Source organism: Trichosporon asahii (assembly GCF_000293215.1).
Source record: "Trichosporon asahii var. asahii CBS 2479 unplaced genomic scaffold scaffold00008, whole genome shotgun sequence".
Lineage (NCBI taxonomy): Eukaryota > Fungi > Basidiomycota > Tremellomycetes > Trichosporonales > Trichosporonaceae > Trichosporon > Trichosporon asahii.
This window is the reverse complement of record NW_014040916.1, coordinates 84,295-109,376: the sequence shown is the minus strand read 5'-3', so window position 1 is coordinate 109,376 and position 25,082 is coordinate 84,295. Positions and strand designations below refer to the sequence as shown.

The 25,082-nt window shown below is 61.4% G+C and overlaps 7 protein-coding genes and 1 non-coding gene across 8 annotated transcripts; 2 read left to right on the top strand and 6 right to left on the bottom strand.

Annotated features, from left to right (window-relative positions):
* Nucleotides 1-887: 887 nt before the first annotated feature.
* A1Q1_06657 (uncharacterized protein) lies at nt 888-2,285 on the bottom strand (the record flags this gene model as incomplete). The annotated part of the gene is made up of 2 exons (XM_014327706.1): nt 888-1,310; nt 1,563-2,285. 2 exons carry the CDS (start codon nt 2,283-2,285, stop codon nt 888-890), a joined length of 1,146 nt encoding a protein of 381 aa, XP_014183181.1.
* Nucleotides 2,286-2,725: 440 nt separating this feature from the next.
* A1Q1_06656 (seryl-tRNA synthetase) lies at nt 2,726-3,826 on the top strand (the record flags this gene model as incomplete). The annotated part of the gene is made up of 1 exon (XM_014327705.1): nt 2,726-3,826. The coding sequence occupies one exon, from the start codon at nt 2,726-2,728 to the stop codon at nt 3,824-3,826; it is 1,101 nt and encodes a 366-aa protein (XP_014183180.1).
* A 558-nt stretch (nt 3,827-4,384) lies between these two features.
* On the bottom strand, nt 4,385-5,540 carry A1Q1_06655 (uncharacterized protein; the record flags this gene model as incomplete). The annotated part of the gene is made up of 3 exons (XM_014327704.1): nt 4,385-4,703; nt 4,743-5,319; nt 5,387-5,540. The coding sequence occupies 3 exons, from the start codon at nt 5,538-5,540 to the stop codon at nt 4,385-4,387; spliced, it is 1,050 nt and encodes a 349-aa protein (XP_014183179.1).
* Nucleotides 5,541-6,534: 994 nt separating this feature from the next.
* On the top strand, nt 6,535-7,494 carry A1Q1_06654 (uncharacterized protein; the record flags this gene model as incomplete). The annotated part of the gene is made up of 1 exon (XM_014327703.1): nt 6,535-7,494. The coding sequence occupies one exon, from the start codon at nt 6,535-6,537 to the stop codon at nt 7,492-7,494; it is 960 nt and encodes a 319-aa protein (XP_014183178.1).
* A 1,685-nt stretch (nt 7,495-9,179) lies between these two features.
* A1Q1_06653 (uncharacterized protein) lies at nt 9,180-12,244 on the bottom strand (the record flags this gene model as incomplete). The annotated part of the gene is made up of 3 exons (XM_014327702.1): nt 9,180-9,306; nt 9,520-10,208; nt 11,141-12,244. 3 exons carry the CDS (start codon nt 12,242-12,244, stop codon nt 9,180-9,182), a joined length of 1,920 nt encoding a protein of 639 aa, XP_014183177.1.
* Nucleotides 12,245-14,346: 2,102 nt separating this feature from the next.
* Nucleotides 14,347-15,060, bottom strand: A1Q1_06652 (uncharacterized protein; the record flags this gene model as incomplete). The annotated part of the gene is made up of 1 exon (XM_014327701.1): nt 14,347-15,060. The coding sequence occupies one exon, from the start codon at nt 15,058-15,060 to the stop codon at nt 14,347-14,349; it is 714 nt and encodes a 237-aa protein (XP_014183176.1).
* Nucleotides 15,061-16,358: 1,298 nt separating this feature from the next.
* On the bottom strand, nt 16,359-16,442 carry A1Q1_t048. Its single transcript has one exon. It is a non-coding gene; the product is annotated as a tRNA-Asn (tRNA).
* A 3,377-nt stretch (nt 16,443-19,819) lies between these two features.
* A1Q1_06651 (uncharacterized protein) lies at nt 19,820-23,082 on the bottom strand (the record flags this gene model as incomplete). Its single annotated transcript, XM_014327700.1, has 2 exons — nt 19,820-22,579; nt 22,819-23,082. 2 exons carry the CDS (start codon nt 23,080-23,082, stop codon nt 19,820-19,822), a joined length of 3,024 nt encoding a protein of 1,007 aa, XP_014183175.1.
* Between the last annotated feature and the right edge of the window lie 2,000 nt (nt 23,083-25,082).

The window sequence follows — 25,082 nt, the reverse complement described above, 5'->3', positions numbered from 1 at the left end:
ATATATCCTCCGTCATATAAGCAGGTCGCAAGATCAAGAGACGCCCCCTCTCGCACCCCACACTGCCCTAGCCGGATGCTGAACATCGCACCTCGGCCCGACCTGGCGCAGCTTTACCCTATTCCTTGCCATCCTGCTATCTACCCCGCCCCCACCGGCCCCGCCACCCCTTAGCTCTAAAAATACCTATTCCCCCAAACACCAACCCACCTACTTACGCGCGATACTCGGCCGTTGTATGCATACGATACGTTCTTCGCTCAGTTGTCTCTCTCCTGTTACGTCTCAGTTATCCGAAAGAGAGGTGCTCAGAGCACTGTAGAAGTTGGATTGTCATTGGATTGTCACTTAGGTACTAACTCGTAGGATACAACACGGCTAACAAAATGTCTTTCTTTGTCGAATTTTGGGGTGATCGATGTGTTGGATGTGGGCGATGGGCGATGGGCGGGCGACATGGCGACGCGACACAGACACGGGAATAGACAACGGGACACACGGACACGAACACGGACACACGGACACATGTATGGACACAAAACACACTCTCCTCCCTCTCTCTCCTATCTGTTCTCTCTCCCCTCGGGTCTCGCGCAACGGCTTTTCGTCGCTCTCGGCCGCTTCTTCGGCTCAGCAGCGCTCGCGCCGCTCACGCTCGGGTCTCTCTGTCGGATCCTCCTCCTCCTCCTCCTCCTCCTTTGCGGCTCTCAACGGGGCCACCTCATCTCGTACGCGCTCCCCGACGCCTCCCTACTGGGCCCAGCGTCGGCCAGCGTCGGCCAGCGTCGGCCAGCGTCGGCCCCCTACGGGGCCCAGCGTCGGCCAGCGTCGGCCAGCGTCGGCCAGCGTCGGCCAGCGTCGGAGAACGGCCGCAGCGCATCGGGCCCCTAATACGGTCTGCGGCGGTAGCAGTTCTCGCACACGTCTCCGCGCATATTCCCTCCGCAAGCGCGACACCGGGGGAGGGGCAATATGCGCTGCGCCTGTGGGAAGAACGCGGGGCGGACGTATGCGACCTGCGCGTCTCTGCGCGCTTTCGCATTCAGCACGTCGCGCCGGCGCCGGATGAACTCCATGTCCTTCTCGGCCTGGCTCATGCCCCCGTCCTTGTGTGGGGGGAGATCGAGGAAGCCCGGATCCAGACTTGATTGAGACGAGGCCTCGAGCTGCTCCAGCTTGCCACGGATCAGGGCGGCGAAGCGCGCAATGCGTGTGTGCAGGTAGGGTGGGGGCGGGGGCGGGGCTGGGTTCGTCGGCGTGAATGCGAACGGCGTCATGAGACTGATCAACTCCTCGAGGTAGGACTGGAGCTGCGCATGTTAGTACGGTTGTCAGTTATCACGAATGATACTACGTCGCCTAGGAGCGCGCCGCTCACACGAGCGCACGGGTGTGCAGTGTGCAAGCGACGACTCCACACATTCAACGCAAGTGGAATTAAACAATTGCGCACTAGCATTTTGCGCCGTGGCTCATGTGAGAGCGCTCGCTCTCACGCGCTCTCACGGCCCACGGCTACGGCTTGTGGCTCATGGCTCCCACGGGGCCCACCATCGACTCACCTCCTCGACGTCCTTTGCGTGCTTGGCGAGGACATCTGGCCGCATGCCGCTCATGCTGACCTGTGTGGGCTGGAGCTGGAGTCCGGCAGCGCCTTCGAGTCCGCTCGAGAACGGGAAAGGATCGACTGTCAGTCGCCACGCGGCCGCGCCGCTCAGCGTGTCCTCGCTAGGGACGTGGGCGAAGGGCGCGTAGTCGCTCTTCGCGAGGCCGTTCAGGTATGACAACGGGTCGCTGTCGCGCTCGGCCTCATCCTTTCTTTCTGTCGGGGTGGCGTGCGGTTGCTGTAAGGGAGGCGGGGCAGGAGCTGCGCGCGTTTGTTGTGAGTGATTCGCCGCGCTCGAGGACGGTCCCCAGCTGGCGTACTCAGGCTGAGACTGGGAGGGATCGAAGTTCGTCACGTTGACGCCGTACCAGGACTGAATCACAGAGGCGACCTCGGCGAGTGGGCCCTCGGACGATTCCTCGGGCGGCATCCCGAACATTTCCTGCAGATGGTGCATCGGCTGTGGTTGCGGGGCGGACGGGGCTTCGCCGCTGCCTGTCGATCCTGCGTCTTCTGTCGTTGCTGCGCCGCCTGGATTCGTGATGAGGCCGCCGACCATGGGGGGATATCCGTAGGGGAAGAGTGGGAGGGGCTCGCCCTGTATCTGTCCATAAGGCGGAGGGGGGAAGTGCGCGTCGGGCTGGGCAAAGGGGTCGGAGTCGTCGTACGGGTACGCCATGGTGTGCGGCCCAGCGGAGTGCCTGCACGGAGGAGGGGAGGGTGGTGGGTGGATGAGGGATGGGCGGATGGGAAGCAGAGGCGAGTGTCAGAGTAAATGAGAGAGCGAGGGAGGGGTGGGTGTGGTAGTGAGTCGCCAGCAATGGGAGGAGGCTATGTAAGGGCCGCGTCTAGGCCATCAGTGGTCGCTATTTTGACGCCACCTGCCCTCTGTGCTCGTTCCTGTCCGCCGCCGGAGTCATTTTGATCTCGTCCCAATCAGCGCTAGCACCGCCCGAACGCCCTGCGTAAGTGCATGCACCCAGCCAACCCGTCATACCCAACGACAGACCTCCACCCTCTCGATTAATTTCGGGCCACCTCGCATCTCAGCCTCAACCAACACCTATACCCAGACACGAAACGCAGCCCAAAGGGACGCCCCCGACCCCAACAATCGCAATGTTCACGCGGGTCGCGAGTGCGCGCTGCTGTCCGCGGCATGCGCGGTGCATGGCCTCCAAGGCGAAAGCAAAAGCCAAGCCCAATGCGCCAAAGACCAAGATCGCCATCCCGCCCCCACGACTCGATTATGCCCGCCTCCTGTCCGACCCGGAAGCGACCGCTCGCAACGTGCGCGAGCGCGCTATGCCGCTACCCTCTGACGTCGTCGCCGAGCTGGGCCGGCTAAGGGAGCAAGCCCTCAGCCTCGAGACACAGCTGAACCGCACACGGCACGAGCAAGGGCTCGCTTCAGCCTCCCTGCGGGACACGAAGGACAAGGACGGCAAGGCCGCCGCAGTGGCGCGGGCGAGAGAGCTGAAGGAGGCCGTGCAGGCGCTGGAGCGCGAGCATCGGGAGGTGGAGGACACCCTGCTCCGAGTTGCGGGCAGTCTGCCCAACTTTTCGAATCCCGCTGCGCCGATCGGCGCAGAGGAGAACGCAACCACGCTCGAGACCTTTGGCCCCGAACGCCTGCCCGCAAGTCCGCTGCGGGACCACGTCGACGTTGCGGACAGGTTCGGCTGGCTCGACAATGCCGCCAGCGCGATCGCAACGGGCACATCGTGGCCATTCCTCCTCGGCGCATTGGCTCAGCTCGAGCACGCCCTGGTGGGGTATGCGGTGGACATGGCTGCGAGGGAGGGCTTCACGCCCGTGAGTCCGCCGGACGTCGTTGCCGTCGACATTGCGGCACGGTGCGGGTTCCAGCCCCGCGACGGACCGGGGGAGGACGCACCGAGGCAGACGTACACTATCGAGAGCGAGGGGGAGCGCCAGCTCTGCCTCACTGGCACGGCCGAGGTGCCCCTGGCTGCGCTGTGGGCGAATCGGACGCTGGGAGCGGACCAGATGCCCGCCCGCGTCGTTGGCGTTGGCAAGGCGTTCCGTGCCGAGGCCGGAGCGAGGGGGGCAGACACACGCGGCCTCTACCGCGTGCACCAGTTTACGAAGGTGGAGCTGTTCGCCGTGACGACGGCCGAGCAGAGTGAGGGCGTCATGGAGGAGCTGCGCGCGCTGCAGAAGCGCATTATCGAGGGCCTGGGACTCTCTGTCCGGTGAGCTGAGAGCTAGTGATTGAACTGACAGACAGGGTGCTCGACATGCCGACGCAAGAGCTCGGCGCCTCCGCGGCGAGAAAGTACGACATGGAGGCCTGGATGCCCGGACGCGGCAAGTGGGGTGAGATCACGAGCACGTCCAACTGCACAGACTACCAGGCGCGCAGGCTGCATATCCGCTACAAGGACGCGGAGGGGACGCACTTTGCGCACAGTGCCCCGCCTCATTGTCGCTCTGCTTGAGAACGGGGCAAAGATCGAGGACGGAGAGGTCACGGGCGTGCAGCTGCCGAGGGTCCTCGAGAGGTACTGGGTCGGCAACCTGCCGGAACACGTCGAGTGGAAGTGATGCATGCCACGATACACTACTCAACACTGCTCAACTTCGGGGATAGTTCGTTACTAATTTCAGGTGTTTTGTTCAGATTGGTGAGAAGGAAGATAAGAGGAGATGGATGACACTAGCAGGGCTACAATGAGGGCTCGGGGCTAGGAAATCGATGTGCAGGGAAAAGCTCGGACGGAAAAGAAGGGGGTATCAGTCCGTGGGTGCATTCACCTAGTGGTGGCCGTTGTCGGTGTCGACGCCGGCCTGCTGCGCACGGCGACGGGCCGCCGCGGCACGCTCCTGCGCCTGCTGCGCACGGGCCTCGGCCTCCTCGACCTCCTCCTCGAGGCGGATGCGGCCCTCCTGGTTGCGCTGGCGCCGGATGCCGTAGCTAGCAACGACGGCGAGAGGGTGCAGGACAAGGCAGCAGATGAGGGTGATAACCTCACTGGCGGGCTTCGGAAGTCCACTGTCGGGCATGGAGGGGTTGATGCGGGGCGAGCTGAGGAGGAGACACAGCGCGACGTACTCGGACGCGAGGGGCAGGATGCTGCGAGGTCAGTGCGGATCGACACCAAGAAAAACCCACTGTTGATTCGTGGCGGCCTCCCAGATGGCAGTGATGACGTTGACGACGGCGATGGCAATCGTCGACTCCCAGCGGTAGTGCGCCCAGTGCTTCTTGCTCTCGATGACCCAGCCCATGGCGACGGAGCCGACATGCAGCCACGTGAGCTCGAAGAGCATCGCGGTCAGCAGCGCGACGCCGCCGTGGATGAAGATGGCATCGAAGGGGTGCTTCAGGCTCGGCGGGTACTTGGTCAGCGTGATGTGGATGCTGATCACGTTGAGCGTGTTGACAATGACGACGAGGGCGCAGGAGCGGAACAGCTGCAATGTCCAGAGCGCGACTGCGAGCGCAATCAGCCAGTTTGCGATCGCGTAGCGCATGCCCACACCGTGGATCAGCGTCGCCTTGGTCGCATCGGAGCGCGCACAGATCAAAACCAGGCAGAATCCGATCTGCAGGAAGTACACCACAAACCAGTACGCCCCGGTCATTGTATCGTTGGGCGTCAGGAGCGTCGGGTGCTGGTCCGAGATCTCCTTGACACCGGGGTGGATCGCCAGCGTGCATACCATTGCCGTCCCCAGCGACACCAGGACTGTTTCGCACGTCAGCGAGCCATTGCAATTTGTCTCTCATCTCTATCTCGGCCTTGTTTCACGCACCACTGATGGGAATAGCAATCTGGAGGCGCACGAGCTGCATGCTCTTCCTAAATTGCGTCATGGAGATGTACTCCTCCGGCTGCCCACTCTCGACATGGTCGGAGCTGATGGGCGGAGCGTGGTCGGCGGGGTTGCTAGACGGGCTAGCGCTCATTTCGGGCGTGGATGAAAGAGAAGGATGGAGCAACGACGAGCACTGGTAAAGATGTAACGGGAGCCGCTACCGATGGAGCCTGACAGAGCTGTGTGTGGGCCTTGGCTGAGGTGAAGCTCGGCATGCTCGGTCTGCAAACGACTTCTCCTGCCACTACGTCATTGCTTGTCGCGACAATCTCCAGGGCTGTTAGCGCACGGACCACGCGAGTCACACGCGGGTGAAAGTAACGTGACCGGCTGGCTCATGGGCTGTGTGCTCTTGGCTGGGAGGCAGGTTCCAATTTAAGAACGCGCCTTCGAACCCTATGTGATTAAGGGAGCTTATGTGATCACGCATTAGAGCATTCTGTGTTCACCATTAGAAAGAGAAGAGTGGGATTACGACTCGATTGTAAAGGGCATCAGGTTTCCAAGGGGAAAGTGCTTCCGCGTGCCTCGCTTCGATCTGTTGACCAGACTTCTGGTGCGAGAATCCTCTGCCCTTCTGCCTGGGCTGCCTCGGCTGGTACGGGCTGGTCTGCCTGGCTGCTGGCTGCCGGCTAGTTTTTGCTGTGCTTGCAGTGGGAGAGCGCGTCTGGCCGCAGCCCCTGCACCCGCCCCTGGTGCACTGAACCGTATGGCCATATGGGCTGGACCTGCGATTGCCATCCCACCGACTGCGCTTGCAGTGGGCTCCCTGCCTACGGCCTTCCCTGATCCACCCGCGACGATCCACTGCTCTTCTCACCAGCTAGCAACACCCGTTCCTCAATCCTTACGCTCACCACCAATTCTCCATCGCCACTTCTTGCGTTTTCTCCCTCACGACATCCACTCTTCTCTCCCTCCTCGTCGGCCAACCTCTCCTCGACACTACCCTCCCCGACTCTCCCACCCCATCGTATCCTTTTTCCGACCTTCTTCGACTCGCACTCTGGTGTTGCCATCCCCCTAGACGTCCGATCACGCTCGCTTGAAAACTCCACGAAAAGCCCCGACACATCCTTCCAGCCATGCTTCTCAAGACCTTCCTTCCCTTCCTCGCCCTCGCTTCCTTCGTCGCCGCCCAGGACCCCAACGCCGGTGGTGACCAGGGTGCCGTTGAGGGCGGTGACCAGGGCGGTGGTGAGGGTGACACCGGAGGCGACACCGGAGGCGACACTGGCGGCGACACTGGTGGTGACACCGGAGGTGACATGGGCGGTGACACCGGCGAGGACACTGGTGCCGAGCCGTCCCCGAGCCCTAGCCCCTCAGAGGGTGGTGAGGAGGCTGGTCCTACGCCGGCGCCCGAGGGCGACACTGGCGGTGACCCCAACGCTGGTGCCGAAGCTGGTGTTTCCCCCAGCGCTCCCGGAGGCGATGCCGTCCTCAAGCCCGGCCAGCTTGTTAGCATTCAGTGGGGCGACGTAAGCGGAGACTGGACCAACATGACCATCGCCCTCATGACCGGAACTCAGGAGGAGCCGAATGTCGCTACTGTCGTCACTGAGGGCGTCGACGCTACCGCGCAGACCTCGTTCACGTACAACATGCCGGACGTCTACCCGTACTCGAAGGTTTGGTTCTTCCAGTTCTCGAACAACGGAGCCGACAGCTGGCCGCGAGCCTTCACCCCCCGCTTCACTGTCCAGGGCCCGAACGGCGAGCAGATCGACCCTCCTCTGACTGAGACCATTTCCGGTTCGGCCATCGGATACGCTCAGAACGGTTACACCAAGGGCGCCAACGGCGCCACCTCGGCCGTCTCTGTTACCGGCGGCAAGCCGATCGCGACTGGACAGGCGGGCAACGGCGTCACGATCTACACTGCTGGAATCAACACCGGAACCGACCTCCCGGACGGAATCACCGTCACTGGCATCAAGGCCGCGACCGACCACTCCGTCGACCCTTCGAGCGGCAAGCGCAACCTCCCCGCGCTCGGTATGCTCGGCGCCGCCGCCCTTGGCGCCGCCTACGTTATGGCCTAAGCCACTCACGACCCCACCGCATGTCTTCCGCGCGCTCGCCCGCTGAGGACCCCACCCTCCCTCTCGCTATCATCGGACTATCGTCGGTCCTGTTCATACACACATCACATCCCTTTCCATAAGGACTTTATGTTTGCCACGGTTTTACAAATGCACTGATTATTGTTAGGTCACTTTTTCTTCTCCCCTCGCCAGCGCTGTCGTCATTCCAAGCCCGATCGACCGAGGCGTGAGGCCAGTGCGTAGTGGCTCATGGCCAGCCCAGCGGGTTATTTTCAGAGCTGCTGTTGGGTTGGCAAGCACTTCCTCCCGCCCGCCGCCGGCTCACGGCCACAAGCACACCAGGCACCCAACTGCAAGTCTGACAGAACGCAACACTCAAGTGGTCATAACCACTGGGCTGATCATTCAACAGGAGAACGAACATCGATGTGCGTGCCGATCCCCCGTGTTGAGGAAGTTTCAGCAGGCATGTGGCCGGCCGATCCCAATTCGCACGACCAGCAAACAAGGTTTGTCCCCCCGCCTCACCGGCGTTAAGGCGCCTCACAACGTTTGGCAGCCCCGAGGCCAGCTCATTGCAAGCATGTAGTCGCTCGGATCGGAGTGGGACGCAGCGACAGAGGGTCCGGAGGAGCGAGAAGCACGGTCAAGTCCGGTGGACGTGCGAGGCGGTGGGTTTGTGCAATTTGCGCTCTGTGCGCGCCGCCACGCCGTTCGGCCTGTGCACTGGGGCCAGGACAGTGCATCGACGGCCGACGGGCGGGGGAGGATCAGGACGGTGCATGGGAGTGCGGTCCGGCGTGTATGGAATGCCGCTGTGTGGCGAAGCATAACCTGGCGCCGTATTTGGATCGGTGATCGAAGCTCTATCTGCATCTCGAGGATCGAGGAAGGCGGCGTCGGTCTGTGCGCTCGTGTGCTTCCACGATGTTGCTGACAGATGATCAAGATGATTGACAGACTGACAGTGTGACAGACTGACCTACGCAGCAGATCACACGCTGTGCCGTTCCTGGTTCCGACCTGGGTCTGCGACATGAGCGGGGCGCGGGGAAGGACTGATCGTGAGTGCCAAGAGCACGAGGGCGCAAGACTGCGCCCCACGTCGCTGCCACCGCACGTCCGCTGGCAGTGTATCTTCCTTCTTTCGTTCTTTCCTCTCGCTTTCTCTTCAATCCAATGCCGTTGCTACCATCAATCATCGGATCGCGTTCGTTACCTGCCTGAGATTCGACTCTGAGCCAAGCTGCTCCGACTCCATACCCCCGCGCCTTGCATCAGGAATGGAGGAAGACAACTTACCGAAAGTAACTCGATCCCAGCTTTATCCGAGACGGCGACCATCAACCAGGTGCCATCACTGATGAGATCACGAAGAACAGGCTATCGCCCCAAGCTGAGGTGAGCTGTCCAGAACCTGCCAATGAGCTGATGACAGGCTTATTGTGCAATGTTCTTTGCAGACTGACCGACGGTTCACATTGGGGCCTCGTAGCAAGCAGTGGACTGCGATGACCCCTGGTGAGCGAGTCTTCTCATGGTGAGTGTGTAAGGCGACTCCGGATAAGAGAACGCGACTATTTCATTCTGAAGCTGATAGTTTATTAGACTTAGATTTCTACGATTGGTTTTCTTTTCTTCGGACTCAGATCAAGGCGGAGTTTTAAGGACGCTTCAAGCGTTTAGAGAGCAAGAATGCCGAGGGCGAAGCCAGCGACGACGCTGGCAAAGCCGAGCTTTTTGGCGGTGGCCGAGGACTCGTCGCGCTTCACGATAAAGCGCTCGTCGCGGCGGTGCTTGCCGCCCTTGCTGCCTCCGCCGCAAGAAGAGCAGCCGCTGCCGCCCTTGCCGCCACCGCTCTTACCACCCCAGGAGCCACCTCCGTGACCGCCGGACTTGCCGCCCCAGGATCCGCCCTTGTCACCGCCGCTCTTGCCGCCCCACGAGCCACCGCCGTGGCCGCCGCCCTCGGACTTGCCGCCGGACTTGCCACTCCAGCCGCCGCCGGTGTGGGACTCAGACTTGCCGCCCCAAGAGCCCTTGCCGCCGCCTTTGTCTCCCCAGCCGCCTCCGCCGTGAGACTCAGACTTGCCGCCCTTGTCACCCCAGCCGCCTCCGCCGTGGCCCTTGTCGATCACACCACCGCCGCACTTGCCAGTCGAGCAGCCGCCCTTGTCGCCGCCCTGGTGTCCCTTGTCGACGTCGATACCGCCGCAGGTGCCAGTGGTGCAGCCGCCCTTGTCGCCGTGGTTCTTGCCCCCGCCAACAGGGGGCTTGCCAGGGTTGCCGCCGCAGTTGTCACCCCAGCAAGTGCCCTTGTCCTCATCGGTGTCGACACAGCCAGAACAGGCGAAGCGCCAGTCGGGCGTTGTCTCCTTGTTGATGCCCTGCCTCTGGCGGCACTGGGCGCAGGTCTCGCCCTCCTTGCTGCCGAGGTCACCGCCGCCCTCCTGCTTGCCCTTGTCGCCGTGGTCCTTGCCGCAGTTGTCACCCCAGCAAGTACCCTTGTCGTCGTCGGTGTCAATGCAGCCAGCGCAGCCGAAGCGCCAGTCGGGAGTAGTTTCCTTGTCGATGCCCTGCCTCTGGCGGCACTGGGCACAAGTCTCGCCTTCCTTGCTGCCAAGGTCACCACCACCTTCCTGCTTCTGCTTCTCAGCCTCCTGCTTCTGCTTCTCGGCCTCTTGCTTCTGCTTCTCGGCTTCCTGCTGCTGCTGCTGCTGCTGCTGCTGCTGCTGCTGCTGCTGCTGCTGCTGCTGCTGCTGCTGCTGCTGCTGCTGCTGCTGCTGCTGCTGCTGCTGCTGCTGCTGCTGCTGCTGCTGCTGCTGCTGCTGCTGCTGCTGCTGCTGCTGCTGCTGCTGCTGCTGCTGCTGCTGCTGCTGCTGCTGCTGCTGCTGCTGCTGCTGCTGCTGCTGCTGCTGCTGCTGCTGCTGCTGCTGCTGCTGCTGCTGCTGCTGCTGCTGCTGCTGCTGCTGCTGCTGCTGCTGCTGCTGCTGCTGCTGCTGCTGCTGCTGCTGCTGCTGCTGCTGCTGCTGCTGCTGCTGCTGCTGCTGCTGCTGCTGCTGCTGCTGCTGCTGCTGCTCATGTGATCCCCCAACAACAACCCCACGGCTTCCTGCTGCTGCTGCTGCTGCTGCTGCTGCTGCTGCTGCTGCTGCTGCTGCTGCTGCTGCTGCTGCTGCTGCTGCTGCTGCTGCTGCTGCTGCTGCTGCTGCTGCTGCTGCTGCTGCTGCTGCTGCTGCTGCTGCTGCTGCTGCTGCTGCTGCTGCTGCTGCTGCTGCTGCTGCTGCTGCTGCTGCTGCTGCTGCTGCTGCTGCTGCTGCTGCTGCTGCTGCTGCTGCTGCTGCTGCTGCTGCTGCTGCTGCTGCTGCTGCTGCTGCTGCTGCTGCTGCTGCTGCTGCTGCTGCTGCTGCTGCTGCTGCTGCTGCTGCTGCTGCTGCTGCTGCTGCTGCTGCTGCTGCTGCTGCTGCTGCTGCTGCTGCTGCTGCTGCTGCTGCTGCTGCTGCTGCTGCTGCTGCTGCTGCTGCTGCTGCTGCTGCTGCTGCTGCTGCTGCTGCTGCTGCTGCTGCTGCTGCTGCTGCTGCTGCTGCTGCTGCTTTTCGGCCTCCTCCTTCTGCTTCTTCTCGGCCTCCTCCTTGGCCTTCACTTCGGGGATCTTGTCCACACCGAAGGGGCAGCCAGCAGGCTGGCGGTAGCGGTCCTCAACGGATCCGGGAGGGTATCCGACAGCGTTGAGCTGATTGCAGCGGTCGTCCTCGGACTTGTCCTCGCCGTGGCCCTTGCCCTTGTCCTGGTCAGGGTTCTGCCCGGGCTGAGCCTTGCCAGGCGCAGGCTCATTGCGCTGCTTGCAGTAGTCCTCGCAGGCCTTGAGACCCCAGCAGAATTTCCAGTTGTCGTCGAACGACTTGGTGAAATCCCACCAGAGGTGGCGTTTGAAGCCGTTCTCGAAGCCGAGGTCGCATTCAGCGGGGCGCTTGTTGCCGCTGTCGTCCTTCTTGTGCGAGTTTTCCTTGAAGCACTCGAACTGCTTGCAGCACTCGCTCCAGTTGGCGTCGAACGACTTGGAGTAGTCCCAGCTGTAGCTCCAAGAGGTGGACCAGGACGAAGACGACGAAGACGATGAGCCGCCGTTGTTGATGTGCTTGCCGCCCTGAGCGGTCTTGCCGCCATCGCCGCCGTGGCCACCGAAGTCGCCGCCGCGCTTCCAGCCCTTGGCCTCCTGATCCTTCCAGTTGGTGATCTGCGGCTTGACACCCGAGCCGACCTTCGAGCCAGGCTGCTTGGACGGGTCATGGTCCCATTTGCCGACGTTGCCGACGACATTGGGGTCCAGCGAGGTGTCGACCAGCTCACCGTTCTTGATCGCACGAATGTAGTCGTAGATGTCTCCGATAGGGTTGACAAGCCTGATGTCGCTGTCTTCGCCCCAGTTTTTGCTATCGGGCTCGGGAATGTTGAAGCCGTTGTCGACGTCCTTCTGGCGGAGCTCGTCGGTGTACTTCTCGATGCCGTACGGACAACCGGCAGGCTGGCGGTACTTGTCCATCAGGGAGCCGGGAGGGGCGTTGAAGAAGAACACAGAGCTGCATTCCGAGTCACCGCCACGAGCCTGAATGGCGGAATCGGCCGAGATGCCGGAGCGGCGGACCTCCTCAGGCTCAGAGCGAGCCTGAAGGGGCTGAGCGTAGGCATCCTGGGGGATGTCGCGGGCAATCGCGCCCCCGTGGTTGACGTTCGAGATCGCTCCCATGGTTGTCGATTCGTTGTTGCTGTGAGTCGATTGAGAGCTTGAGAAAGTCCCAGCACCTTACCTCCCCAGTTTATATACCTTGCGGAATACTCGTTTCGACCTCGTCCAACACTCTCAACGTCTCACTTCTCCTTGTGCACGATCGTGCCCCGTGACGTACAGATTGAAACTTGGATCATACCTCGCACCACTTCTCGGTCTGTTGTGAGGATGAGCAGGCCGATAGAGTTTCGGGCCAACCTTATCACGGCCTAACCCAGAATCGCGGTGCCAAACGACTCACAGTCTGCGCGGTGTTTGCTCCCGGTACCACCCAGCAACAGCCGACTCCCTGCTGCTCAAGAGATGTGGAGAGGCGATAACCACGACTATCTGGAAGCATGTCGTTTGCCTGTTCCGGGCTTTATCGTGGCTCTGGGTGCTTCGACTCCCGCGTCTCTTGGCAACCTTGACCACATGTGGCGTTCCGGTAAAGGATAAAGGAACGTGTAGAAGCCACGGAAGGCTCCGAGCGTTTCTAGGATCAAACCGACCGCTTAGGTTTGGAAGGCGATGACAGTGTGACGGAGGATGGTCCGTGGCATGTCCGCTGTAAGCTCCCGTGGAGCTCTCGATTGCTTGGCGAACAGACTACCGGAAAGGACCACAGCTTCGGTATCCCGAAGTTTTGGGGCCCAGGACAGCGACGGCGGAGCATCTGGCATTGCGCTGCTGTTGAGGCCGAGGGCATGAGGGTCGCAAACCCGCTATGGAATAGGAGGTTGATCGAGAGATTCTCATGGAGGGCAGGGATCGTGCGGGGCATCGCTCTGACGGGCGCTGAAACTTCGGGCCCTGACGGTTGAGCTTGCAATTAAGAGGTGGAGCCAAAGTCAACCTGGCTACCAACTCGGCAGCAAAACGATGTCGCTTCGATGACCCCAACGACAGGAGACTTCGAACAGAGAGCCGGGCCCAACGGCAAGCCTCCGACGCCTATGAGACACAGACTGTGTCATCTGAAAGGCCAAAGTGGATTACGAGGCGCGTTGGTGGGAAACGCTGCGACCCGTGTTGGGACGGTTACGAGAAGTAACGTGAGCACGGAAGCGTGTGATCGGAAGTGGTCCGCGAGCACAGAACGGGTCCAGGAACTGGGAACGCAAGTCTGACTTTGGGACAATCAGCGCCGCAATTGCTTCGGGGCGCCAAACATCCAGATGACGGCGCTCCATATCTTTCCTCGGCACGGGTACCGCTGCACCGGAGTCCCAACTTACGACAGATGTCCAGGACGGCAACCGGGTAATGTGAAGGCGCAGGGCTCTGTCTGACACGGCACTCCGGTAGCTCTGTCGGACGAGCACGCGTCATAGCAGGAGCGTACGCACGTTGATAGCGCCGGCAATAGAGGACAACTCCAGAGGTCGAAGTTGGGACTCTTGGCACCTCCATCTACCTGACTATGAGGCGGTGAGCGGGACGAAGGGGCAGGAGTGCGTGTACCTGCCGTTGCTGAGACACCGACTTCGGCGTACACGGCGTTCAGCGTTTGTGAATATTGACCGACCCGTTCCGGCGCCGAGAGGATACGCCGCGGCTTCTGCTCAAGCACCAGCCGCCTCAGTTGGCGTGGAGTGTGCATGCGTATACCGTTGTGGGCAGCTGGGAGCATTGGGCGTGACAGCTTCTTCCTGCCGAAGCGCATCGCCTGGTATCAAGATCCAATGGTCTAGAACTCCCGTCGAGGCCCCGGCATGCCCCGCGGCCCGTCGATCCGCCAGGTCCGAAGAGCGCCTTCACAGCTGAGGTGCTGCCCGATCGCCTCTGACATCGCGAAACGCAGAGAGCTCACTCAATGTGGCATATCAAATGCGCCAGCGAAGTAAGTTGCACAGGTGGCAGGATTGGCGTCAACAACATTGGAAAGCGATACATGCGGGACGAGCTAGGGACGTCGATTAAATGGCAGACAACACGGCTATGGAAACTGAACCGAACCTGAACCGAACGTCGCGAGGCTATGGAACTCGCGGAGTTGTGTCGTGTGGCGTTCCTCGGGTTCAACCTCGAGCCAACGGGCCAACTTCGATAATTCTTCTTCGAGGGCGACTGGGACTTGACTAGAAATTGACAACCGAAAGCGCAACGGCGGCCAGGACGCCAGCAACGCCGACCTTGCGAGCAGCAGCGGAGCCCGTGGTCTTCTCGTCCTGCTTTTGCGCATCGGCAGAGGCAGCAGCAGCCTGCGAAGTGGCGGCGGTAGCCTGGGCGAACGTCGACGTTCCCGTACGGTGGAGCGGGTCGACCGCTGTGGCGTCCTCGGGGACAGCTGTGCTCTTCGAGCCAGTGGCATCGATGACCGTCGACGTGCCCGTTCGGTGCAGGGGGTCCTTCGCCGTCGCGTCCTCGGGCACGGTAGTGCTCTTCGATCCGGTGGCCTCGACGTACGTCGAGGTGCCGGTGCGGTGCTGGGGGTCGTAGTGCTTGCCGTCGTTCGGGACGACAGACTCGGTCTTGTCCGCAGCGACTGCCACAGTGGTCCTCGATGGGCACTGCACGGGGCGCTTCGTGACCTGGCCGTCGGGACCCTTGGCCCAGTCAGGCGGGTTCTCCGGGTCGTCGCACTCCCAGTACGTCTCGGGGCCGCCCTCGGCGCTGTCGCCCTTGCTTGCCAAAGACTCGGTCGGCACGGCGGTGGCAGCACTGTCGGCGCTTGCCGCGGAGTCCTGGCGGGGGACCATGTTGATCTGGGCAGCTCCGAACAAGCCCCGGGGCGCAGCGGGCTCATTGCGGGCGACGTTGCCCGAGCCGAAGATAAGAGGGAAGGGGGACATGATGAGTTGATTCGTGTTGTAAGTGTTGTCGTTGCCTTCCATGCGCTGATTCCAGGTGCTTATATATCCCTCTCGACACCGCGACTAGCACCACTTCGGCCTCACTTCGGCTTCGGGGATGAGCGTTTCCATGATGGCGTTTCCGACGCCGAAGTACGAAAGAAGTACGACATGTGCTGCGGTGACTGCCCACCACCCCTAGTCCAACAGACAGCTGCCACCCATGCAGCCAGGCACTGACGTCACTATCCGCCGCTACTGAGCTCCGCAGCAAGTGATGAGCACAGCCCCCTCTCGCAAGTCTTGGCATCCAAGTTTCGCCCAAGGATCGCCCGAGGACGTACAGGAGCATGCCACAATGACAGACCGAGGGGGCAGACCACGTGACGCAATGAATTGCAACGAGCGCGCTAGTCCGCTTTGATAAGTCGGGTTAGAGCCGCTCCGCCGCCGCTGGTCGCCGCTGCCGCTGGATATTGCGTGCTAATGCGTACGGGCTGCGAGTCGGCGTATATCCGGCCCAGGTGTTCTGGCAGAAGAACGAGCTATGGCGATCACCGAACACGATCATGGGCAGGTGACTGCGGAGAACAGTGCGGAATGCGGCGGTAAGCTGTTCGATGCCGACGCGCGAACGAGCCGCAAATGCGACTGCGCGCTAGCACAGCTTCGGTATACCCGGCAAAGGCTTCCACGCCGCTCGCGGAGTGAAGCTGATCCTCGCTCGACAAACTTGGAAACTGCGGAGCAGCCTTCTTCTGCAGACTAATTCCCGTTATGACTCATGCACGGGTTACGCACTACACTAGACGCCTTGGCAGCTGCTTCGGTCGCGAGATACCTCCGGGGTGTGGTTCTGTTATGAACTATTGTAGAACACTCACCAGCCTGGCAGACCGCCCTACGTGCCGTGTCGTACTACATCGTGATGTGCCGTTCTGCCGTTCCATGATCGACAGTGCTGGCTTGGCATTCGGGCGACCTCTCTGGTCCTCCCTCTAGCGGCGCAGTTGCTACTACGAGCTGTGCGGGGCCGTGCCACGATACACGCTGAAACGTCAACGGATGTTCGCCGACTTGCCCGAACCCGCGTCATGGACATTGGCCGCAGTCGCTGATCATGCCACTAGTCCGGGAGAACTGGTTTATCCGCAACTGGCAAGCGGGCAGAGAACGTGTGTGCGGGCAGAACGACAGTCATGGTAGTGGAGTGACAAGAAATCGTAGTTTTGCGAGTTTTGCATGATAGTGACGCCACAGCTGCACAAAGGCACACATGAAGAATGCAAAAACGTATGCTGCCCCACACGGGCTCGAACCGTGGACCTCGGAGTATGTTAAGAATAACAGCTCCACGCGCTAGCCAACTGAGCCATAGGGCATTGCTGGTTGGTTGACCAGTTGCTAGCTTAAGAACAAATTCCCAAAAATCCCGACGTGTGGGTGCTGTCGGTAGCGTTCGGCCTCCTCCTCTTATGCACCAGGCCGCCCGATTGTCCGACGAATCTGTCACATTCTCAGCAGCTTACAGGGAAGTGCATTTGATGTACAATGAGCAAAACCGTGCGACATCTCACACTACTATGTCATAGTGGAAGTCAGTTGAAGAGGCTGATCTCTACTGCTTTTGGAAGACGAGTGGAGCAGCCGCCTCTGAGTACGCGAATCTGAAGCCTCTAGTCTGCTGCGCGGTAATCGTCTCATCAGCTTGCTGTACTGCTACTGCTCCATATCTAGCCTCCTTCTACGTTACAGGATGCCAGGGCTGGTTTGCACCGGTCCCCACCGGGTGACCACCAGAGTCACACTTCTTGCTGCTGATGTGGGTTTGGGCACGAGGCCTGCCGGTCAGCTCAATGCCGATAGGGTCAAGCTCACCCTCGCATGCATCTCTCTGTCTGTTCGTGTATGCAGCCTCGGGGGATATGCAGTCTGTGCGTTAGCTATGAGCGAGTGACTGTTCTGCGAGCTCACTGTGTCCACGGAGCGGGAAGAAGGGCTGCGGCCTGCCCCTCAGTTCGCCCCTGTATCATTGCCGGCGCGAACGCAGACGGCAACTGCCAGCTCGACCCGACGCACAGTGAGCACCTACTGTGTATGTTAGCTATTCTGTTCAGAGACAGTCAGCTCACGCAGCGCTGCCGCTGATGCAACAAGGACCTGAGTTGACAGCAAGTCGAGTGTTAGGACGTCGGACTCCTTTGAATGCTGAGGCTGGATTTTGTCTGCTTGTCAGCTTCCAAGTGGGCGCAAGCTCAGCTCACAGTGCAAAGAGGTCTCACAGGCGTCCGTTTGTGTCAGTTCCCTTCTGTCCTGGAGGCGTGTAGCCGAACCTGGTAGCCACCTAGCGCAAACCAGCAAGCTCGCCCAATGCTTCAGAGGTGCGCAGCACCTGCAAATCAGCTCCGGTTGCCTTGGCAGGAGCTCACATGGACGCCGAACTCCTGTCCGTTAGCTGGCCTGCCTCTGAAGAAAGCTCACGAGAAGCACAGCTCAGATGTCCATGATCTTAGCTACACGGCAGCGGCGTTGGAGCTCACGTGAGGAAAGGTAGTGCAAATCAGCTGGGTGTCAGCTAGGTCTTGGAACTACTAACTCACATCTCAACGGGCTGGCTGACCTTCACGTTCAGCTGATCCGTGTTCCTCAGCTAGCTTGTTCACGGAGCCAGCGCTCAGATCTGGCGGTCAGCTGTGAAGATCTGGCGGTCAGCTGTGAAGGAGGACACCGAGCTCACCTATATGAGCTCACAGAGGTACTGTATGTCAGTTCCGGGCGCTCCGAGAAACTCACATCAAGCCAAGCGGCGTACTGTGGCTCAGCTGCAGTTCCAACAATTCGTCAGCTTACTATCACTTGCCACTTGCGGATTAGCTACTCACTGAAGTCCTTTGTCAGCTCACCCAAAGTCCTCCGTCGCACTTTCTACGCAAGTGTCATGAAGCTATGTGTTGTCGTGGAGTGAGTGTCGTGCAAGTCTCATGGGGAATGCGGTCAAGGAGAATGAGGAAGGCGAGGAAGGAATGGTGACGTGCAGTTGAGATGCTCGTGCGGGGAAGGCTTGCGCCCTCTTCGCCGGCACGCCCCGAGCGCAATTCCTCTCAGGCCTGCGCCCTTGTCGATCCCAAGCCTTCCCGGCGTCCTCACCCCTCATTCAGGTGCGCGCACTGACATACCCAGAACTGCATTCAGTCCTGGCTGTATACGCTTCTCCGTACAGCGGTAGCGGTCAGTCGGCAGTCAGTCTAGCCAGGCATGCTCGTATCTCCTGGCGGCCGGTCAGTACGAAGCCTCTCTTGTCGATGACCGGTCTGCACGAACGAGATCGAGATGAGAGCTGTCCGAGACGGCCGAGACGTCGGTGAAGCTTGGGCTTCTGGTTCCTGGCCGATGGCCGAACCAGGCAAACCTACCACCGATACCACCCCTCTGCGAACCACTTATGGCAGTCCAGCCGTCTCCCAGCCTCGTCGACGAGACATTCCACAACATCCCCCCAAAGACTGCCAGATACCGGACCGGGCATGCTGGGCACCAGACACCTCGCCTCTCGTTCCTCGACACCTGCCTCTAAGGCCGTGGGACGGAATGGGCACGAGATGAAGGCACTACTTCGAAGCGTCGCGGCGCGAGGCAAAGCAAGGCAAACTTGACTCTGTACCCATCTTCCAGCACAACGGTACGCAGCATCGCGCTTGGGTCCACGTAGGACCGAGACGGGACCGCTATTCTGGAACAATACTGTGGCTCGGTCATGCAAGGTGTGGAAGCGCGAAACGACCGAGTGGAAAGAGTCGCCCTTCTGTTGGCTGGGCGAGGTGCGAAGTGCGACGCTGCGGTGCACGGCCGTCGCGCTGTCGTGGTGGTCTCACGATCCTGCGTCGCGGTGAATCGTGGCCTGACCCGAGTCATCACCAGCTGACTCATGCATGGACTGGAGTGTGGGAGCCAAGCCTGGTCTCTGAGACTCGCAACGTCCTCACGTCCTCGGTGCGTAGTCAAGTGACGCCTCGCCCGTGGCAGGCTTAGCTTCCGAAACCATCTTCCACCGTCCTCTTATCCTCTCCAGACCCTCATACCCCCCCGCACCTCTTCTACACTGTGATCATCTTTTTGTCAGCTGGAAGAACTTAGGAGGCAGCATTGCAGACACCGGTCCCAAGTGCGGCGTGTGAGAAAGGCAGAAACATGAAACGAGGTCAAGACTGATCTGAGCAAGGGTTGGCTCAAGGTTGGCCCCGAAACTTCCCTTCTCTCCCTTCTCTCCTCTGTCGTGAACTCTGACACACACTTCAAGCTCACAACTTCCGTGCCTGGTCTCGGACACCTTCCACTGAACTTTGTCCTTTGTCCTCTCTTTGCTGGACAACGGTGGGCGACGAGATGGTAGACGACGGCGTCATGCATGAGAAGTGGATGACGGGGTGGATACTGCTTCCACGACTCTGGACTGGTACCCATGTCCTGGTCCACTGTGATGACTGTGGCTGATGTCATCCTACTCAGTTGACATGGCCAGCCCGTTGACGTGAGACATGAGACTGTGCCTGCTTCAGCTATTCTAAGGGACACCAAGCCAGACGCCCATCCAGTCACAAGAGACCCGATGCATTCGCAGAAACACTAGATTACACGAAAAGAGAAGAGAAGATACACAACAATTAAGGAGAGACCAAATGTACTTTGTAGTGGGCACGAGGGGGTGGTATGTAGATTGCGGCATGAGATGGGTGGGAACTAAGATGAGTGCTAACGAAACTTAGACGCTGAGGACCTGCGGCCTCGTGTCGATCTTGGGGAGGAGGGCGTCGTCGCCAGTGATGTTGAAGAGGCAGGGCGAGTCCGTGTTGCCCTCGTTGACGAGGGTGGGGCGGGCATAGGTCGGCGTCGTGGCGCCAGACGGGATGCGGGTCGCGGAGAGCGGCGTGCGCGGCGTCGGGGGCACATCGACGTGCAGGTCCTGCTTCGAGCGGAAGGCGCCGGCGAGACGGCCGAGGAAGGACGAAGCACGGCGCTTCGGCGCCTTCACGGCGAGGTGCGAGGGGATGTATGGCGCAGGCGTGGGCTCCGGAGCGACGGGTTCGTTCTTGGTGCTCCGGCCCCAGGTGCTGCTGCGGCCGATGGAGCCGCTGCTGACGGAAGCGAGCAGGGACGGACGGCGCTTCACGCCCTCCGGGGTGGTGACCTCGGGCAGGGCGGGGACGGGCGGGACAGAGTCGTCGAGCGTCTCGACGGTCTCGGGACCGGCAAAGGTGGCGGTGTGCTGCTGGGAAGGCGAGCCCTGGACGCTCGGGGCAGCAGACGAGATCGAGCCCTTGCTAGCGTGCGAGCGGATGGAGGGCTGCGACTTGTGCGAGCGGATCGATGGCTGCGACTTGTGCGACCGCAGCGAGTGGAAGCTCTTGTTCGAGCGGGAGCTGCGGCGGCTCGGCGGGCGCGAGAGAGGCGGGACGGGAGCGGCAAAGTCGATGAGCAGGCCCTGCGACGTCGTCATCGACGTCGGCGTCTGGTGACCGACCCACGACCACTCCTCACCGCGCACCCATCCAGGGGCATTGTCAAAGGCCGCAGTCTCCTCCTCGTCGCGCTCCATGTGCACGCGGTGGTGGGCGAAGCGAGTCGGCGTCTTCTCAGCCTTGACCTTGCGCACAAACTTGATGCGGCGCGAGTGGTAGCGCTGCGAGCGGTGCGGGTGGAACGAGTCGAGGAGCATCTGCGACAGCTCCTCGTGACGGTAGTTGACGAGCGGGACGTGCAGGTTCGACTCGTAGCGTCCGCGCTTGTTCTCGCAGAAGCGCTCGACAAGCGTCGTAGCGCGGCTAGGAGTGTTGGTCGCAAACTTGGTCCAGGGCGCAGAGGGGAACTCGAGTGATCCATAGGCCGAAGCCGGGGCAGCAGCAACGTTGCGGAGGAACTTGAGGATCGCAGCCTCCGACTCGGCAGCCGGCTGGTCGCGGCCAGAGACGACAACGTCGACGAGGCCAAGCTCGCGAGCGCGCGCGGCGGACAGCGGGAGCATGTCCTTGACGAGGTGGGTCGCGATGGAGCGGCCGCAGCGCTCGACGTACGAGTACAGGTGGAATTCGGAGCCGTGCAGGCCCATGGCGCGGTAGGCGGGGTTGAGGACGACAGAGCCAGCCGACACAACAACGTCACAAGCAGCGGCAAGCGCGACTCCACCGGCGGCAGCGTTGCCGCGGAGGCACGCGACCGTGAGGATGCCACGCTCAGTGAGCGATGGGCGGTTGCCCAGGAACTCAGAGCGAGGCGCACTCGTGACGTCGCCAGCGAGGACCTCGACGACATCGTCGATGGCGTTGATGTTGGCCCAGGTCTCGCGGCCTGGGTGGTCGGCCGACTCGATAATGTTAAGCGCGACACCGTTGGAGAAGTAGCCACCGCCCATGAGGGCGAGAATCTTGACGTTGCCGCGGGCCGGGTCGGTCGCCCACATGAGCGCCTCCACGAGGTAGTCGCAGCCGGTCGTGGAGAAGGCACCGTTGTAAAAGTCCCAGTACACGAGCTGGATCAGCGCGTCGCCCTCTGTCACGGTCCGGACAAACACCTGCTGCCAGGTACCAGGCACCTCAGTAAAGTCCGTTACCGCCCATTCGGGAACGCCGTCAAGGCGAGCACCCTCGCCCGCGGCACGAAGAGCGTCAGCCATGGGAACCTTGGCGCTGAGGGCACTCTCTGGGGTGGGCTTGGGGAGACGACCGTGCGTGAGCCACACAGCGATGCCGCAGCCGTGCGAGCACATGGGGCCGTGCCCACATGGCGCCGTCTTGAAGAGGACCGCACCCTGACGCGTGGCGAGAGCCGTGCCCGCGGGGACCTCATCGAAGGACCTGAAGCCACGGGTCTGGACGAGGTTCTTGGGGAGCGTAGCAACGCTCATGTGGATGTGGGCGTCATAGACGAACATGAACGAGCGTGTCGTCTTGATCGTGCCACCCGGCTGCGAGTCGCCGCAGTTGATGAGTCGCGAGACGTCAGCCGCCGTGTGCCTGGTGAGGTCCGGGCGACGCTGGCCAGGCCGGATCTGGGGCCTCGCGTTGAGCGGCCCGCCCAAGAACGACTGGCCGTTCGAGACACACTCTTTCGAGTAACGGGGGTCTGGGCGCACGGCAACGCGCTGTCCACGGTGAGACGGGTCGGAAAGACCGGCGTACGCCTTCGAGATGCGGCAAAGTGCGACATGGACTGCGCGCAGGGCGGCAGCAGTGATCGGGCCCTGGTAGATGTTCGACTTGGTCACCGTAGAGATGTCCGGAAGGGGGAACTGGTCCCAAGCCCAGACGGGACCACCGTCAAAGGTGTGGTCAGCCTGGAGGACGGTGAGTCCCCAGTGCGTCCGCTGGCGCTGGTCGAGGGGGAGTGCACGATCGATGGGCAGCGCCATTTCAGCGAGTGCAGCCGCCGAGTCGGGCTCGAAACCCCGGTCGCCCATGATGGCCCAGTCGATGGCAGCGGGACCGGCATCGCCCGGCGGACCAGGGTGGACGATGAGGGTGACAATCTGAAAGGCGTTAGCACCGATTGCGGTAGAAGAATTCCAGGACACCGAAAATGGGATCTGTCTGGGTGACCGACCAGGGACACGCGACATTGCTGCGCCATGGCTTATGCATATGACACGAGAGGCGTCTTGAGCACCATAAACCCTTCCAGGAATGCGCCATGAGTGGGCACACGCTCGGAGTCGGGCCGTAGATGGGCGTGCACGCGGCATGTGGGGACTCGGGGTGGGTTACTCACGTTGCTGTAGACGACGTCCGGGACCTTCTTGGTGAGGAACGGGCAGATGATAACGTGAGGCGAATGCGCGAGCACGGCGGAGACCATGGTCTCGTCGGAGAGGGCGAGCTCGGTGGAGACCCTGGTGCAGCCCATGTCGGCGAGGTAGGTCTGCATGCGCTGCGTGAGCGAGTTGACGGCGGACACGAGCAGGAGAATACGCCACTTGCGGACGTCGCTCGGGAGCGGGTCCAGATTGGCGAGCATCTTCAATGAGCTGCTCATGGTGAGGAAGACGAGTTCGTCGTGTGAGGGGGGAAGTCTAGGTGGAAAGGAGCGTGGTCGCGTCGTTTTGACGGTCGCTGGCGAGTTTGCGATATGCGTTGGGACGATCGATCACTGGGTGGGTCAGGCGACGTTGTTGATCTGATCTGCTGGGTGGTGCGTGCTCGAGATCGCAGCGATGAGAAGGCAGAGGGAGCCGACTCTGCGTGTCGAGTGTTGCTCGTGTATGAAGCGGCAGTCAAGACGAGGAAGAAGCTGTGGGCAAACAGTCAGAGTCAGATATATGCAGAGAGGAAAGAGAGGGGGAGGAAGCGCGCGCGCCATCGAAAGCGAGACCCGGGGAGGTGGAACAGCGATCGCGAGGGCAAGGCATTGAAAGAATGTGCGCAGTGTACGGCAGCGGTATACGGCAGAGGCGTTGAGGGGTCGAGGCCCCTGCGCCTGAGAGAGGACGAGGGCCGAGGGGGTCGAGAATGAGACTAGCGATTCCGAACAAGGCATGGGTAGCGTGGTCAAGGGCCCAGAGAACGTCAGGACGGACAGAAGCCGGGTGCATTGCTCTGCTCTGCAGACGGTGGCGGCGAACGGGTTCGCGGAGGGTGCGGAGGGCGGCATTGATCGGGACCATGCCCAGGAGCACCCAGGAGCACCCAGGAGCACCCAGGAGCAAAGACAAGGAAGACAGGGCTGCAAACCCTGGGACGGCCGGGCGCAGCGACCCAAGCGGTGGGTACGCCTTACGTATTGATGGCCAATTTACAGTCACCACCCGGGTCCCATTCAAGGTCAGACATCCCAAGTTCAAAGGCCTTGTTCGTCTCGTTCAATGCTCCCGACCGGCTCCAACCCCAGCGAGCAACGGTAAAAAGCATGGAACCTCTCAATGCAAGCGAGGGACACAGAGGGATCGCGAACGATCATGTCCTGTGCCGCAGATACCGCACCCTCCGTACCGGTGTGCCCGTGCGTGATTCATTGCCATGCACAAAGTCAATGCAAAATGGCGTTAAGGCGCGTCGCCCATTCCGCCCTCTCGTCACTCTTTGTGGGTGCACCACCGGGCTCCGTCCTCTGCTCTCGGCGTCGCGTGCAAGTGCACGCGGCTGCATAGGAGCATGCAGAGCACAGACGCCGGGTCTATACTTGGCACGGACCGAACAACCCGATCTGGTAGACCGAGCACTAGGTAGACGCTGGGACCTCGACGCGATGCGCGAGAACGAACATCCACTAGCTCGCGTGCGGGATCGAGATCACCGATCGCAAATCCCTAGGCTCTCGCAAGCTCTACGGGTGCTGCGGGCTCTGGCGACATTGCAAGCGGAGGGGGCAGGGGCGCGCCGAAAGCCTTAGTTGCACACCACGCATGCGCTGAATCGCACTACGCACCTCGCGCATACCCAAAGCCGGCACACAGCAGTACATGACTCATCGCAAGGATGCGCGAGGCCCGCGAGGTACGGGCGGCGGACAGCCTCGGCTGCGCGGCTCGTGCATCTCGCGCTTATCTCAGACAAAGGCCCGCGTTGTGCGAACATGGGTTAAGAGACGGAGAGATCTAGAGAGAGAATGGAGGCAACTGGCGGCGCACGCCACATCGGCCGACACTTTGCACTGGCGCAGCACGCATTGGGCACACCGATAGTGGTCCGCGCTATGCTTTGTGCGCTTGTGCGGCCGCCGTGTGTATGAGACTATGTATGACGGGTGGGACTGCAACTCACCAGACAATGAGGCGGGAAGCTTGTTTCCCGATTCGATCACTCGCAAGTGTCTCGGCTTAGATATCTGTGGCGAAGTTGTGGTGGGTTGTGGTTTTTGCGGTTCAGAAGTTGTGGTGTGAGACAACGACTGAACTGGTGGTACACCGGTCGTGTGTGTGGGGTAGACACCAGGAGAGGTTATGGGTGGGGAAGACGTCGTGAGCTGAACCGCTTAAAGAAGGGCGGAACAGTCGTAGGGAACGTGTGGGCAGAAGCAGTGGGCAGAACGTGTGGAAG